A 15241-nucleotide genomic window follows, 5' to 3' on the forward strand; every position below is an offset into this window, starting at 1 on the left:
CTCCCATTCGAAGCCCCTGTGGCTCTCTCCTGCCTAAAAAGGGATCATGGCAAGGGCAATATTCCTTTGGGATATCATGGAGGGACCAGCATCTGAGTATAGACAGTCATACGTCATCTTGCCCGTCCGCTAAATCTTATGTCTTGACTTTCTGCACAATAAACTGAAAATAAAGCAAATTAAGGGCCCCGTGAATAGTACCAACCCGCCTGAATACTCGTCATCCATTAGTCCAGTAGTCTATAAATATAAACAAATATATGGATGTATGTGTAGAAATTGTATATTCTTCTATCCCCATGGGGAATAGCATCCCATCCTAATAGGCGATCAAAAGCCGATCTGAGATACACCCGAGATCACCTGGAGGGACAGCGACAGCGACAGAGACAAGGAATACGCATCTAATTGCTGCGGGAAGTGATTATAGTTTATAGCGAGAATAAATTGACTTCCACCCAGCGCGCTGCAGCGAAAAGAAAATCTGAGCCGCACTGAATGCAAGCATGTGCAAATCTTGATTAATCTTTTCCGCCAATGCAGGCAACATGAAAATAAATTATCTAAATGGTAGGGGAAGATGAAGATCCCAGAAGAGATGCAGCCAGTCCGAGAGGAACGCATTCAATTTGCACCTGAACCAGTTTCCAGTCTCCAGACCCCAGTCCCCAGTCCCCAGTCCCCAGTTGGCCATCTCTTGGGCTGGGCCTGTCAATGCGGCTTCAATGCGATCGCCATCGCCATCCCCTGGCCATGCTTGACTTCTATTACGCGGCAGGTTTAACAAACTTCAGAGCTTCAGAACTTGCCCGAGACACTCCGCCTGAGACAGAGACTGAGGCAGAGACTGAGGCAGAGAAGGAGAAGGACCGAGACGAACCACATCTACGTTGACCATCTGCCATCTGCAGAACCAGCAGAGAACCTGAAACCAGAAAAAGAAGTGGAAGTACGAGTACAAGTACCAGTAGATATAGAGGCAGGTCTCCCCTTCTACCAGTCGCTGCTGCTATTACGAGTATTATTGTTGCTTAGCCAGCTTTGGCTTTGGCTCCTTTTGGCCATCAACTGCCGCCATTCCGCCTCTCATACCCCTCCCTCGCCGCCTGTTTTCCTGCGGGAAGCTGCAGATTTCCAGCTCTTCTGGTTAGGTTCAGGTTCAGGTTCTTTGTTCTTGGGCTAGGTCAGTCCGTGGGGCCTCTGGCCATGGCCGTTGCTGCGCTCATTATAAAAGGCCATGGCCAGGCAGCATTGGCCACCAGTTTCCTTGAAGTGGTCGCCGTGCTAAGACTGAAGACTGAACCCGAAGACTGCCCAGCCCTACCGCAACCAGCAACCAGCAATCATTGCAATCATTGTGCCAGCTCGCAGCAGAAGTACATACCTCTAGAAGTATCTCCGCCAGTGGATCGCGTATTGTGTGTCCATTAAAGTGCTCTGTGTCTCTCGCATTACCTGCCTAGATTCGGGAAAGTAGTGAAAGGCCATCAAACGCCGACTGAAAGGTAAGTTCTGCCATCCAACCCGATTGGGGTTATCCTATTCACATTCATGCTTCGAGAAAGTTATTTCTAGGCATAGTTCTGATATACGAGTTGGCTTTTTTTTCGTTTTTTTGTTTTTGTTTTCTGAGCACTTAAGACGGTTTTATGGGGTCGCAGAGAAGTGCTTGGTTAAGCTGCTACCAAAGACAGTTGGGATTGAGCTATTAATTTGTGATATATATTTTTTTTAATTATGTGAAAAGTTACTCCGTTTTTATATACCTACCTATTTGGTAAAAAGAGAAATTAAAAAAGTGACTAGAATCTTCGGAAAAATTCCATCAATACCGATGAAGGTATACAACTTTATAGAGAAAAGTGTATTTAGTTTTATTATGAGTATATAGTGGTCAAAAACGGCAAAAGACCTTCCATGTTCTTTACTTAGAGCCTTTTTGTGTGTTTTAATACATAAGAAGTATCACAATTAACATTCTACGAGGGAAGCCTTTTAAAGTTTGTAATTTGTTGGCCAAATCATGGCTAGGATTTTTTTTTTCTACGGGCGCTTTTTATATCATTTAACGATATACGAATAATATATCTTTGAAAAAATGTGAAACTACCACATGAACACACTTTCAATGTGGATTTTCCAGACAAAAATGCTTCGATCGACTTAGTTCGACTTTTTTTTATAAATCACCATGCATTGTCACTGCGAAAAACTATTAAGACGAATTCAGAAGTGTCTGTCTGTCGCTGCAGAACGAATCTCGTGAGGATCGTCCAAAAACGGTTGTTGTAACGAAAAAAAAAGAATGTGCGGCATTGGCTATTGCAATGTTGTCATATGACATACCAAAAGGTAGAGGCATCTTTGAGCATTAACGGGACGAAGATTCATTCAACATGGCATGAACAGTTGGCCATCACGAAGAATTTTTGTCATGCAATACAGGATCATTTGGCATTTGCCCAAAAAAAACCACTCGTTTCAGAGGGGTGGAAAAAGTGCTTTGAAGAATGATTTCAGCGGGTGCAAAAGTGTATCCAACCATTGTTGGGAATTATTTTCTACGAATTGCTATTAGGCTACGGATTTGAAAGGTAGTCACAACGTGTTACATTCCCCTAGAGCGAAAGCACAAAATCTACTAAGAATTTTGATTTTCTTTCTATTATGGCTAGATTTGATTCAATTGTTCAATTGTACAGAAAATATGAAAAAGAAAAGGGAATAATATGAGAAATTTATAGAAGAATAAAGGTATATGAGAATCGAATGCGTTTTATGCTAAAAGTTACAGTCGGGCAGTATTTTCTTCCCACAAACTCCACTCCAAACGAAAGACTTAGGCAACGAACTTGCCCAGCACTTGGCCTGCACAAAGAACTCTCTTTGGGGGCGCTCTTTGAGGACAGTGGGGGGTTGAGGCAGAGGCTCGACCATCAAGTACAGATTTAAGCCATAAAGCTGCTTCTGGTCATTAGCTTGTATCTACACTAGAAGTGTAGGATCGGCAGGCAGATCCAGATCCCTTCCCTTCCCTTCACTTCCCCTTCCACCAATTCGATCCGATCCGATCCCGAGCAGGCCAATCAATTGCAAACCGGTTAATAGTCACTCGATCCATGTACGGACTCCGTGGTGCATCCTGTCGGACGAGGCAACATGCAACATGCAATTACACACACAAGCACACACATGCGAAAATAGCTTTAAATTTAGAATGGACTTTGGTGGATCGGACTGGGAGTGGGAGAAGGAGGTGGAGTAGGAGGAGGAGTGGCTTTAGTTGCATCTAAAAATAGACCAGTGGCTAGACCAGTTTGCAGCAGTTGGAGGAGTTGATTGGAGGAGGAGGAGGAGGAGGAGGAGGAGGAGTGCAGAACTTAGATCCAACCAATGCTCAGCCCCCCTTCCGTTCCGTTCCCCTTTGCAGAATTGCAGAATGTTCCTCCTTGCACTGTTCTGCCTGGCCCTGGCAGCGATGGGCGGCCAGGCCAAGCCCTACGAGCCGACGGCCCAGCACATTGTGATCGTGACCCCGCAGGCCCAGGTGCACCTGGAGCCGACTCTGCGCTACGTCCACGGACTGTCCCCGCTGGCCCGTGTGGCCACCCCCCATCACGAGGAGACCATTGTGTATGTGCCGGCCGGAGCAGCCGCCTCGGTGGTGCCAGTGCTGGACGCTGTGGGATCGGGACGCGCCGGTGGCCTGGAGGGCAAGCAGTTTGAGGGCGTGCAGGAGACTTCGAATCAGATCCAGCAGCAGGTGTCGCAGGGCGTAGAGATCGTCTCCGGACAGATCGGAGAGGCTGCAGCAGCCGCCGCCTCCGCCGGAGCAGGCTTCTTCCCAGCCCTCTTCCCCGGGGGCTCCAAGAAGGAGGAACTGATTGAGACGCCAGCCAACACCCAGCCCCTGATTGCCGCCGAGGCCCGTCACTTCTATAGTCTGCCCCAGGTGTACCACACACATCCTGTGGTCGATGTGGTCCACGGTCCCGTCTATTCCTGGCCCATTTCCTCCATCCGGGCACGCAGCATCCAGCCCGAACCGGAAGCCGAGCCCGGCCTGAAGCTGGCACTGACTGCAGAGCCCGCACTCGAGGGAGAGCCGCAAGTTAAGGCAGAACCGGAACTTAAGGCCGAGCGTGAAGTTAAAGCAGAGCCGGAATTCAAGAAAGAGCTGGAAGTTAAGGCGGTCCCTCTTCTTAAATCAGAGCCAGAACTCAAAGCAGTGCCTGAGCTCAAGGCAGAGCCAGAGCTGAAGAAGGAGACATTGCCGGTGCTGCCTCTGCTGAAGGAGCAGCCACTGGAGCCACTGGCACAGCCACAGCCACAGCCAATCATCGCTGAGCCCCAGGTGACAAAGGCCGAATTCGCTGGACGCCTGCTGGAGAGCAACGCCATCAAGCAGGAGCTGCAGAGCGCTGAAATCTCCAAGGAGCAGCTCAAGGAAGAACGTGAGTATAGAGATGTGCCTTTCTTTTCACAAAAACTGAAGACAATTTCTTCCTCGCAGCGGTCAAGGCACTGCCAGAGGAACCGCTGATCAAGGCCATTCCCGCCGAGTCAATCCAGCAGCCTATCCAGCAGCAGCCGATCCTACAGTCAGAGCCCGCCGATAGCATTGCCATTGCCAATCCCATTGTGCCACAGGCCTAGACGGCCGACCCAGAACCCAGACGCAAGACACAAGACGCATCTCTGAATCTTACTCCTCCTATGGGCAGCTTTGGTTCTTCGACTGATTCTCATCGCATGCTCGGCTTGGACAAGCCTGGGCAGGGGGTTTTCCCACCATCAACCATCAACCATCAACCATCCACACACCGCACACCGCACACCACACAACGCACCCACATCCGTACATTTAATTACTAACACACCGAACACGCATCGGATCGCATCGCATCGCACATAGTTTTCCATTTTCCAGCCATTAATTAACAGCAGCGAAACGGGAAGGAGACATTCATTCTTAATTATCATCACGAAAAGTTCGTATTCATCATCATCATCATTACATATTCATTAACCATAACATTGAAAAAGTAAAACAGAACAATAAAAAAGTGAATGTAAAATGTAAAAGAAGGTGGACAAAGAGAGAGATGGGTGGGGCCATAAGATAGATGGAGCTTGTGGAACTTAAGGAAAAGATTACAGCTAAGATTACTGGATCTTCTTCCCCAACTACAGCCCCATCTGTGAATAGTTTAGGGAGCTGCCATGGCTTGAATAATTCAATTGAATTCAGTTCAAAACTTTACAGATTGTGCAATGACAATGACCCTCAACGGTTGCTTCTTGCGCAGTTCGCCAAATTCCCCGGCAGCATAGAAATATTGCACATATTACACGGGGAAGCCCGATCCGCAGCACTGCATACAAAGCACTAACGGAACGTGCCCAATCGTAGGCAAATCAGGGCTGGGACCGCAGTCTTGGGGAACGGCATTTTATTGGCTTAGAGCTAGGGACATAAATATGAAATAAATAGTGTATTCCGAAGAGGCTCTCCCTGATTTGGTCTAATCTGCGCCCTCGCCCACTGTAATGTAGGCATCCTGCTCCCCAATGGCTATCAGATCATCCTCGTCGCCAGTCCGCACGGTGGTGACACCCAGATCCCCATCTATGGCTTCCTTGGTGGGAGCCTCGTCTCTGCGCACCGGTTGACTGGTGTCCGTGTAGCGATAGACGGAGAAGTAGGTCTGGATGCGCTGGATGATGTTCTCCAGCAGAGGGGGGAACTTATGCTCCACTCCGTCGCCGTAGATCCGGATGTTGAGCTCGGTCCCGCCATGGGAGTGGTGGCTGTCTTGTTTGATGGCCTGCAGAACTCCACGCAGCAGAAGTAGGTTCTGCCGATTGCTGCCGCTCTGGCTTGGGCCCCGTCTCAGTATCAGGGAACCATTTGGCTTGAGCTCCAGATAGCCAAACTTTTCCGTATCCAAGGGAAAGGGCTTATCGTCCCCACTGCCCTTTTCGATGAGAGTTAGCGGCAGAATGGCCGCCTGCAGGGCGGAGGAGAGGAGCACCCAGCCCATGGCCATGTAAATCAGCTGCATCATCTCTGAAGTGGTAAGGTTGTGATGTGGAGACCCGCTCTGGCAGTCGCCTGTCGTTGCACTAATTTCGGCTTCGAACTGGCCAACGAACTTATTCCAACTGCTGCGCTTCTTTTTTATCAATTTAACATTTTTTGTGCCTCTTTTGCTGAGCCCTGAGTGTAATTGAACGCTGTTTGTATTTACCTTTGCGCGGCCCGTTTAAGCGGCTGGCACTTGGCCAGGCCAGCAACGTGAGACGTGCCGTGCCCCGCTCTCTCGCTGCGCTTTGGCTTTGGCTTTGAGTCGTTTGCGATGTTTGAGTTACTGATTTGCATTTATTTGTCAATTTTCTGTTATATTATTCTCCGGCTGGCCCCAAAAAGCCAGGCATTTCGCCAATATTCAATACTCGATCGCTGCGTGCAGTGAAAGTGTTATATTCCCTAGAAAATTTAGCTGCTCTTTAAAAGGGTTTTGAATAGTTTACAATATCAAGAAATGTAGCACAGGCAATTTAAGTACCTTAAAGGAAGTAAGGAATCCTTAAAAGGGTAACGCCATCCTGAAATTTTTCAAAAATTGTCCCCTTTATTTGGAAGCCATATTCTACGATAATTTTAAGACGTCGGCTTAAAAAATAAAATATTCCATACAAAAGTTACGGTCATTAGAAGAGAGCGATGCAGGGAGACTTAAAGTATTTTTTTTGAAAACACATTATTCGGAGCTTTGTACATGTTTCTCCAGAAACTACTACATTCTACATGAAACATCCAAAGAAGTATGCCACACAAAGTTAAGTATGAGCAACAATGCTGCCGGACCTTGCGATTTCCGATCTTCCGGCATCTGGGCCCAAAAGAGCGCTTTGGATAATTTGAATGTATAAATGTATAGATATGCTTTCGAAGATGAAAACTTTGAGAAAAATATGCAAAAATATGTACTCGTGCCGACTAAAGTTTGAAATACTTTCCGTAGAAGTGAAGTTTCTTTCATGAAGATATCTTTTTTCGTTCAGAAGTTATAAGCATCAGAAAAAAGACCATTCGTTACGACAAAGGTGTACCGGTTTCAGCCGACAGCTGTGTCCACTATGCATCGATTCCTCGGTTCCAGAATGCGGATCGTGTGCTTCAGATCAACTTGCAAATTCAGGTCATTAAGGATAGGTGGATAGGACACCAGGACACCACCGAAATGAAACCCAACACTCTGGCCGGCTGGCTGGCAAGATCCATCATCACAGTTCCAATGATCCCACGGCTGTGGCTGTACCAAAAGCAGGCCCCTGCCTATTGTTCATTGATGGTCGGGGCTCATCGTAGAGGACTTTCGTGGCGACCACTGACTCAGCACAGATCCTGCCTATGGTGCTCTCTCATGGATCTCTCTCTCCCAATGTGGGTTAGCAGTAGAAGGGCACCACCACCACTCTCGCCCCCTCTATGATAGCAGGATAGCAGGAGCATTAGCGTGTTTTATCGGTTGATATTGATATTTCATTGAAACAATATGGATGATAATTTATTAATTTATTTAGATTGAATTTCATTAAGTAGTTAAGGACATTGATATAATGTTGTGTCGCAATTATCATTATTATTTGTGTGTGTGTGTGTGTGTGTGTAATTAGGGCTTCGAGTAGCGGAGTCGCTACCCAAAGCAAGCCAAAAACTGATTAAAAAAAAAAAAAATGTATAAAACTAAACAATTAAATTGCTAGGACATGTGTCTGTGTGCGTGCGTGTGTGTGGTTTTTGTTGCTGTTTAATTAACAAAACAATTCACATCAAACATACAAATTGTGTGGTTTTTAATACAATAGAACTGTTTAAGACTGTGCAACCTGCGAGTAGGACACTTTCCTCTCCTCTCCTCTCCACTCCTCTCCATTTCCGTACCCTTCTCTACTCAATCCCTCTGTCTGTCGCTTGGTTAAAACTTAAAATAAATAAATAAACATACATTTTTCAATGCGGGCAACAATATGTAGTTACAAATGGTGTACCAGTATTTCATATTGGTTTCTTCTCCTTCCTTTTTTTTGTGTGTGTGCTTTTTCGTTTGTTTTTTTTTTTTTTTTTTTTGTGTTTTGTGGTTTTTGTGTGAATTCTGATTTTGCCTTGAAATGCAATTGTAAATAAAAAATATCTATACAATCTCTGATGGTGCAGATAAAGCAAGGACTATCTATCGATTTGAAATTTTACAAAATTTAATTTGATTTGCTTTTGATTTGCTGTAGGACTCATGTTTCACTTTCTGCTTCTTTCTCTCTAATTTCTCATCATTTCTAATGTAAGTTTTAAGGCAATATCTTCTCTTGTATACCGTTTTAATACACGTATATATATATATATCCTCCTCCCCTCTATCTGGTTTTCCTCATGATTTGATCCATAATTTCGTTGATGGGTTTATGGCTAATATCCGCTTGTTGCGCCACCGATCTGCTCCGATCTGCTCCGATCTGATCCGATCCTTACATCAACTTCTGCTTGGCACAGTCGGGGCAGAGGATGTCGGGTCCGTCGGTGATGAAGCCGCGTCCCACCAGACTGGCCTTGCAGCTGGCACACACGAAGCAGTCGTGGTGCCAGTGGCGATCCTCAAACGAGATGAAGCGCGTGCCGCCAATGCCTTGGGGATAAACCATGAAAATGTTACAAACTCCAACGGATCCAAACGCTGCTCATCCGCTCACCTGTTATGGGCTTCACGCAGGCCGTGCAGCGCTTGGCAAACAGCTCGCCAAAGCACTCGGCACAGTAGGGCTTCTCGTCGCGACTGGTGAATCGCTGGCCGGCCAGCGTGATGTTGCAATGGGTGCAAGTGAAGCACTCCCGATGCCAGGGCTCGTTCTTGTAGGTAACCCCGCCAGAGGTGATCACCTAAGCGTTGAGAGAGCGATACATTACTACAGGATATCTCAAGTATAGACTCTTGATGCCCCTACCTTGTTGCACTTGATGCAGCGCGTGGCAAACTTCTCCTCGTAGCAGCCGGCGCAGTAGATCTCCTGCTCCCGCGGTATGAAGGACTTGGTGCCGATGGCCGTCTTACAGACGCAGCAGCAGAAGCAGTTCTCGTGCCACTGACGGGTTTTGTACTCCATTTTCTTGGTACCTGCATTAAGGAAGAGAAGGTGGAGTTTGTTAGAGGGTGAAATCAATCTATTTCCCAATCAATTTCCGGCTCTGCTGGGAGACCTTGAACTTTGCACTGTGTCAACGTCAACCCACTAACCCAGCTCTTTGGTGCGATTTAATCAAGGGGAAAACCTCAATTTCCAGCCATCGACATAGCCCCGACATATTCAGGCCGCCCTCAGAGTGGGGCAGGGCACACTCAATCGGTGGATGGCAGACAATCGGATATTCAATGTAAAAAAAACAAAAACTTTTCCCCCATTATGTTTGCCAGACATGCAACATTCTCCCAGAGAATGGCGGGGGTGCCTGTCACGCCCCTACTCTCTCTCTCTCTGTCTCTCCCTCTCTGTCTCTTGAAGACTTCGACATTTTCATAAACAATTAATGCAGAAATTACGCAAATATTCGGCTAGTCTCTAGACAAAAGCACTCCACTCCAGAGAAGACATTTGTGTTGGTTTTTTTTTGTTTTTTTTTTTGGGCCTCTGTTTAATGTTCCGCTGACTTTATTTATTGCGTGTTCGAAATGTCTGTTGCCAAAAATAAGCAGACACAATGGCAACAACAAAATAAAAGAGTTCAAGATAGTTTTTCCCTTTTGTGGAAACTGTGGGAAATGTAGGCCGCAGAGCGGGTAATTGAGTGGAAATTATGCTGGCGGAAAATGGCTCTTTAATTTCTTTGAGGCCCTGGGGTTCGTCCACCTTCAATCGCATAAATTCATGGCCCACTTTGTACACCTTAATTTATGGCCCCTACATTTTGTCATATCAAATATCTAGACAGATTTCGTGTCTAGCTTGTTTCAGAGATGTTCCGTAAAAGGTCCATTGATTAGTCATCAGTCACAGCCACATCATCCATAAAGATGACGCTATTGGGTCTATTGGCTCCATTGGCACTGTGGCCTGTGGGCGGTTCCTTTCTTCTGCTTCCAATTTGAATAGTTTTTGGGCAATAATAATGATAAATTATGATGTATCATTCCGGCGCTGATTAACATACGAGTAATTTATGACTCCACTCTTTTTGAGGGGATCGGGGTGGGGGTTTGGGGTTTGGGGTTTGGGGTTACCTGCTTTGGTGGCACGCGGATCGCCCTGCCGGCAGTAGTCGCCCAGCTGGCAATAGAAATTGCGATTCTCCTCAACGGCGGAGGCATTCGGTAGGAACATGCTCAGCACGGCAATGTCCTCGTTGTTGTCCTTGGCCTTCTTGATGCGCTCCGCACCAATGGTCTTTGACTGCAGATGCAATCGAGACTTCATTCTCGAGCTGAGAACTTCCACGTCGGTCATGATCGAATGCTACTCAGAGGATACCAGCCCCCGGCGGATTAGTCGATGATAAAACAGCAGCGCAACACGAATGAAAAGTGTACCCCAGATGTGGCTTCGATTCTCTCTCTCTCTATTCTTCCTAAAGCCTCCTCCTCCTCTTCCTCCTCCTCCTCCTTCTCCGAAAGTACTTTCTTAATAAGTCACGAAAACTGCCAGTTAATAGATCGCTTCGCCGCGATGTGGGTCAAAAGACTTGGCCCCCACTCCACAGCCCATTTGACCAAAAAGAAGACCAACAGAGCAGCAGCAGTAGGCCTTATCTTTGGATCTGGATCTGGATTTGGATCTGGCTCTAGATTTAGATGGAATACAAATTTGGCGACGCCAAGTCGAGAGACCATCCACCATCCATCTCTCATCAAGGCGTTGCCGTGCTGACGTGCTGACGTGCTGCCGTCCTCTATGACATCATTTGCCGAACAACAAGTTTCATTAAACTTAGCGAATGCTTATAAATAAAATCCAAAGACCCAAAACCAAAAACCAAATTGGCTATAATGGAAATGAAAACAACAGCAACAGCAAAAACAGCTGCCTGCTGATCATAAATCATTAAATAATTAACTTTTTTTGTAATAGAAATACTCAGCAAAAAACACGAATCAAATTGCTTCTAAATATCTCATGAGCAGGAAATTGTCCGAAAGCTGAAGCTGTGCGAAGGCGCACAGGAAGCACAGAATTGTACGGATAGAATATCTTAACGAGAAACCCACACAATTGTATTTGAGAAATGCGGAGGAGAGATATGTATGTATCTATATCTGTACGTTTGTATGTGGTTCGGTTCAAAGAATGTTGGAGTAATCCCAAAGTCTAAGCAAAGAGAGATTGCAGATTGCAGATTGCAGAGAAACCTCACAAATGATTATTGGATGATGTAAGACGAACATTGAACGGCTTGAACGGAGGGAGAAATCTATGGGGATAGAAATATCAATGAATCGATGAACTGCTCTCGATCTTGTCGCAACAGCCGAAGATCGGTCCCATCCGTGTTCGATTACTATCGCGTTCGTATGGCTTTTGCGGTTAAATGGTGGGCTGGCATAAACATCGCTTATTTATAGCCGCGAATGTCCAACATAATTATAACTAATTGTGATGGGTTGTCAGGCGCTCAATACCCAAAGACGTCGCCCACTGACCACTGACAAGGGACCGCGACCGTAGACCATAGACGGACGCCTACAACAAACGCCGCCGCCGCCGCTGCTGCCACTGCCTTTGCCGCTGCTGAGGTCAAGTGGATAGACATTGAGATAATGATATATTGACAGGTCGATGACTGCATCTGTGTGCGTGCGAGCGCTGTGATTGATGTCATTTGCTCAAACTCCAGCCCCGCATTCAGAGAGTGTCAAAGCTTTAAAAATGAAAGTGGATTTGGTTTTGCATTTGTCAACACAGAAAAACCGAAAACCGAAAACAGAAACAGAAAACCACAATCCGAGATCCAAAATCCCTTAGGCTGTGTGCATGGTCTGCATTTTTAATTGCAATCCAGACAGAGGCCATTCGGATCAGCGAAAATATTGTACGAGCATGCCGTACGAGGAGGGTTTTCATTTAGCGCTGACAAAGTTTTCTTTCTGTTTGATTTTCACTCTCTGTCAGGGAGATCTTTGATTTTGACTTTGACTTTGACCCGCAGGGCAGACAGTCAAATGCTGGCTCTGGCTGGGTCTCCAGATTTATTAGTTTTTGTGGGATTCCGTGAAAAGAGAAATTGAAATGGCTTGTTTTTTGTGGCTTTGTTTTGATAAGACAACGAATGACATTCAGCTTTGGCTTTTGGCTTTGGCTTTGAGTGGATCGAATGTACAAGTATATCCCCGATAGGATCTTTAATTAGCCCAAAGCTGGGACTGCTCGGAGTAGCTCTGAGCCCCACCAATTGCCTGGCTAATTAAGTGGCAGGGGAACGATGCCTTGCGGGGGGACTACGGAATGGGTTCCCTTTAATCGCCAGAGAAACAATTACGGAATCAATTGAAAGTTTCTCAAGCGTTTTTCCAGTTCGATTTCGTTTCGAATTTCGAATTGATATTCAATTGCAATGACAACAGCAGCAATAATCGAAAGAAATTCCACTTTGCGTGCGGCATATTCATGTCTGTGTTTCGGCGGAGACGGGGACGGGGACGGGGACGGGTACGGGTACGGGGACGGGTTCTCTCTTTTACATGTCTTCCATTTGGCCTGGGTGTTCGCTTACGAATGTGGAACACGTCGATTTGGCCATCGCTTGACATTAAATGCATCCCAAAACGACTTCAAATCTGTTTCCGGTTTTCTTTCTTTCTTGGATTATTTATGAAATTTGATTTTTTCTTTGAAGGGGGGAAATCCGAGTCAAAGCAGAGGCGGAGCTGCCTGCAGCTGCAACCTGCAGCTGGGGATTGTGTAATCTGTGTGTGGGTTGTCCTCCATCTCCATATTACGTATACGCCCAGGACGTGTGCGCGTTGAGTATACGCAATGTGGGCTGCCCAAAGGAGAGATCTCTGTCTCTATCTCTGCCTCTGTCTCTGCGAGTACACTTTTCATTTTCGTTGCTGTTTACAAGTGGATTTTCTTTAAACACAAAAAAAAATGTTTATAATCGAGAGCTGGCGGCTTCTGGGTTCCGTCTCTCTCGATTATGGAAAACTAAGTGCGGAAATACTTTTGTTCAGTTCTTTATTGTATCGCAATGATCCACAAAGTTTATGCAGTAATCAATAAAGCTCGCTACGCGATTGCATGCAACACGTTGCCCCAAACACTATATTCGTATTCTGTAGCACACAGCCGCGGCACATTCCACGCGCTTTGAAAGCCGCTTTGAGACTGAAACCCGAAGGCCCAAACCGAAACAGCAACAGCCACAGCCACAGCCACAGACAACGGAGTGGAGTTCACTCACTCGTTCTGCGGAGCATTCGTTAGCCGGCACTCAGCGAATAGCAACGAATCCACTCAACCGAAATCGAGTTGCTTTTGAGTTGAGTTGAATGGAATGGCATTTGAGCAGAAGTGAGTGGAAATGGCTGCGGTTCGTGCCTGTTGCATGCCGCCGCCGTCGCCGCCGTCGCCGCCGCCGCCGCCTCCGACAAGAGATCATCTTGTTTTCCCTGCCGCTGCCCGTTTAGGCAAGGCAGTCCAGGTGCCATTTAGAGCGACTTCAATCTTCGATCTCCGCCTGCTGCGAGTGTTCCAAAGGCAATTATGAACAGAATGACGCTCACCGCTCACCATCCTCCATCCTCCATCCTCCAGAGATGTTATGGCAGCAGCAGAAGCAGTAGTTTGTTTTGTTTATGCAGATTTCCAGATAGTCAAGTGTGCACACATCCCCCCAGGGCCCATGGCCCATGGCCCATGGCCCATGGCGCATCTGTCAACTAAAACTGGGACTGGGGTTAGACCCCCTGTAGTACGTACTTGCAACGCCCAGTGGCATTTTGGCTGCCTTCTAATAGGAAATGATTGCAGTTTCTAATGAATTCTGCGACCCGAAGGCGTTGATGCCAAGTCAATTTCATTTTGTTTCGCTTTTGATTAATTCGCTCGATCCACGGAAATGGCTGGGACCCAGTATATACGTGGGATTCCCCCCTTCCCCCCTCATCATGAATCAATCAATTGAGTGGCTACAACAGCGACATTCATTAGGGAACTTATAGAGTAATTGGCCAACAGAAGTTTTTGGAGCGAAGTTGTGCTATATTGGATCTTGGGAAAGAATTCTTCTAAGAAGATGGCGGTAGCGAATGGAAGAAGCTTCCCTTTTTCCTCTTCTCAATCTACAAGAACTCTTCCCCCAAACCGTCGAAAAATCTATATAAAATCCATCATTCCCTCAATTATAAATCCAATATACAGTATGAAGAAATGAAAGTTCCATTCAGTGAGTGCCAGATATTTGCACAGATATATATTTAATTATTCCCGCTGATTCCCACCACCTTTGGAGACTTTGGAGAGATTTGTAATTATTTGTGCGATTTTATTTTGGAGATGAGTCATGGTTCTATGGACTAGAAGTACTCAAAGGGGAATCTCGATGGGGGATCTTCATGGTTGAAACAACACTCAATGGGCAGCAGAGAGGGCGGGCGACTTGTTAGCTAATATTCCAAGTTCTGGCCATAAACAAGTAATCAGCTAATACGAGTATTTAATCAGCATTTGAGATGTGCTAAGATGACAATTAGCTGATGCCTGAAAATGGTCACTGTCTGTCAATCACAGAGATCCACCTTTGACAAACAAAACCGAACCAGAGTCTCCAATGTGGTCGTATATCTTTCTGCGTCTGTCACATCCCTCTCGGTGATCGGTGATCCGTGATCGGTGATCTCTGGGATGTCTGGGGTGTGTGTGTGTGTGTGTGTGTGTGTGTGTGTGTGGGCTGCCTGACATTGAAATATCGTATAATATTTTGCATGTGCAGTGCAAAAATCAACATATTTCAATATTACTTGTATTTGCGGCTGTTATTGTCAGTTATTGCCGCTTGTTCTACACGTTCATTGGCAACGCGTGGTACGGTGCAACCTTGTGTTAACGCGAAAGTGTCACGGCCCCCTGGCCAGTTTTAGCCAAATTTGGAAGGTGCCGGCGAGGGGTCGCATCGGTATGGCATGGAGTAGCCGAAGCAGTATGGGTGTTGCTGTTTCTGTTGCTGTTTCTGTACGTGTTCGAAGCCGAGAGA

At 46.4% G+C, this 15241-nt stretch overlaps 3 protein-coding genes across 8 annotated transcripts in view; 1 reads left to right on the top strand and 2 right to left on the bottom strand.

Annotated features, from left to right (window-relative positions):
* The first annotated feature begins 1252 nt into the window (after positions 1-1252).
* On the top strand, positions 1253-5085 carry LOC108165576 (protein app1). Its single transcript, XM_017301649.2, has 3 exons — positions 1253-1505; positions 3431-4454; positions 4514-5085. The coding sequence occupies exons 2-3, from the start codon at positions 3440-3442 to the stop codon at positions 4654-4656; spliced, it is 1158 nt and encodes a 385-aa protein (XP_017157138.1). The 5' UTR covers positions 1253-1505; positions 3431-3439; the 3' UTR covers positions 4657-5085.
* Positions 5015-6186, bottom strand: LOC108150848. The gene has a single exon (XM_017279152.2). The coding sequence runs from the start codon at positions 6066-6068 to the stop codon at positions 5526-5528; it is 543 nt and encodes a 180-aa protein (XP_017134641.1). The 5' UTR covers positions 6069-6186; the 3' UTR covers positions 5015-5525.
* Positions 6187-7567: 1381 nt separating this feature from the next.
* The window catches only part of LOC108152132 (four and a half LIM domains protein 2), a 60861-nt gene continuing 53187 nt past the window's right edge, over positions 7568-15241 (bottom strand). For 4 of the 6 annotated variants that reach the window (XM_017281225.2, XM_017281224.2, XM_033386165.1 and 1 more), the window contains 3 exons: positions 9007-9176; positions 8755-8941; positions 8039-8690 (listed from right to left, as the gene is read on the bottom strand). In XM_017281225.2, coding sequence (XP_017136714.1) covers positions 8533-8690; positions 8755-8941; positions 9007-9176 — 515 coding nt within the window. In that variant the 3' untranslated portion in view covers positions 8039-8532. Of the gene's footprint in view, positions 8691-8754; positions 8942-9006; positions 9177-10277; positions 10510-13210; positions 13365-15241 lie in introns of those variants that run through there. The other 2 variants (XM_017281228.2, XM_017281221.2) reach the window with 2 other exon arrangements.

The sequence above is a fragment of the Drosophila miranda genome, chromosome XR (genome assembly GCF_003369915.1).
Source record: "Drosophila miranda strain MSH22 chromosome XR, D.miranda_PacBio2.1, whole genome shotgun sequence".
NCBI classification, from domain to species: Eukaryota; Metazoa; Arthropoda; class Insecta; order Diptera; family Drosophilidae; genus Drosophila; species Drosophila miranda.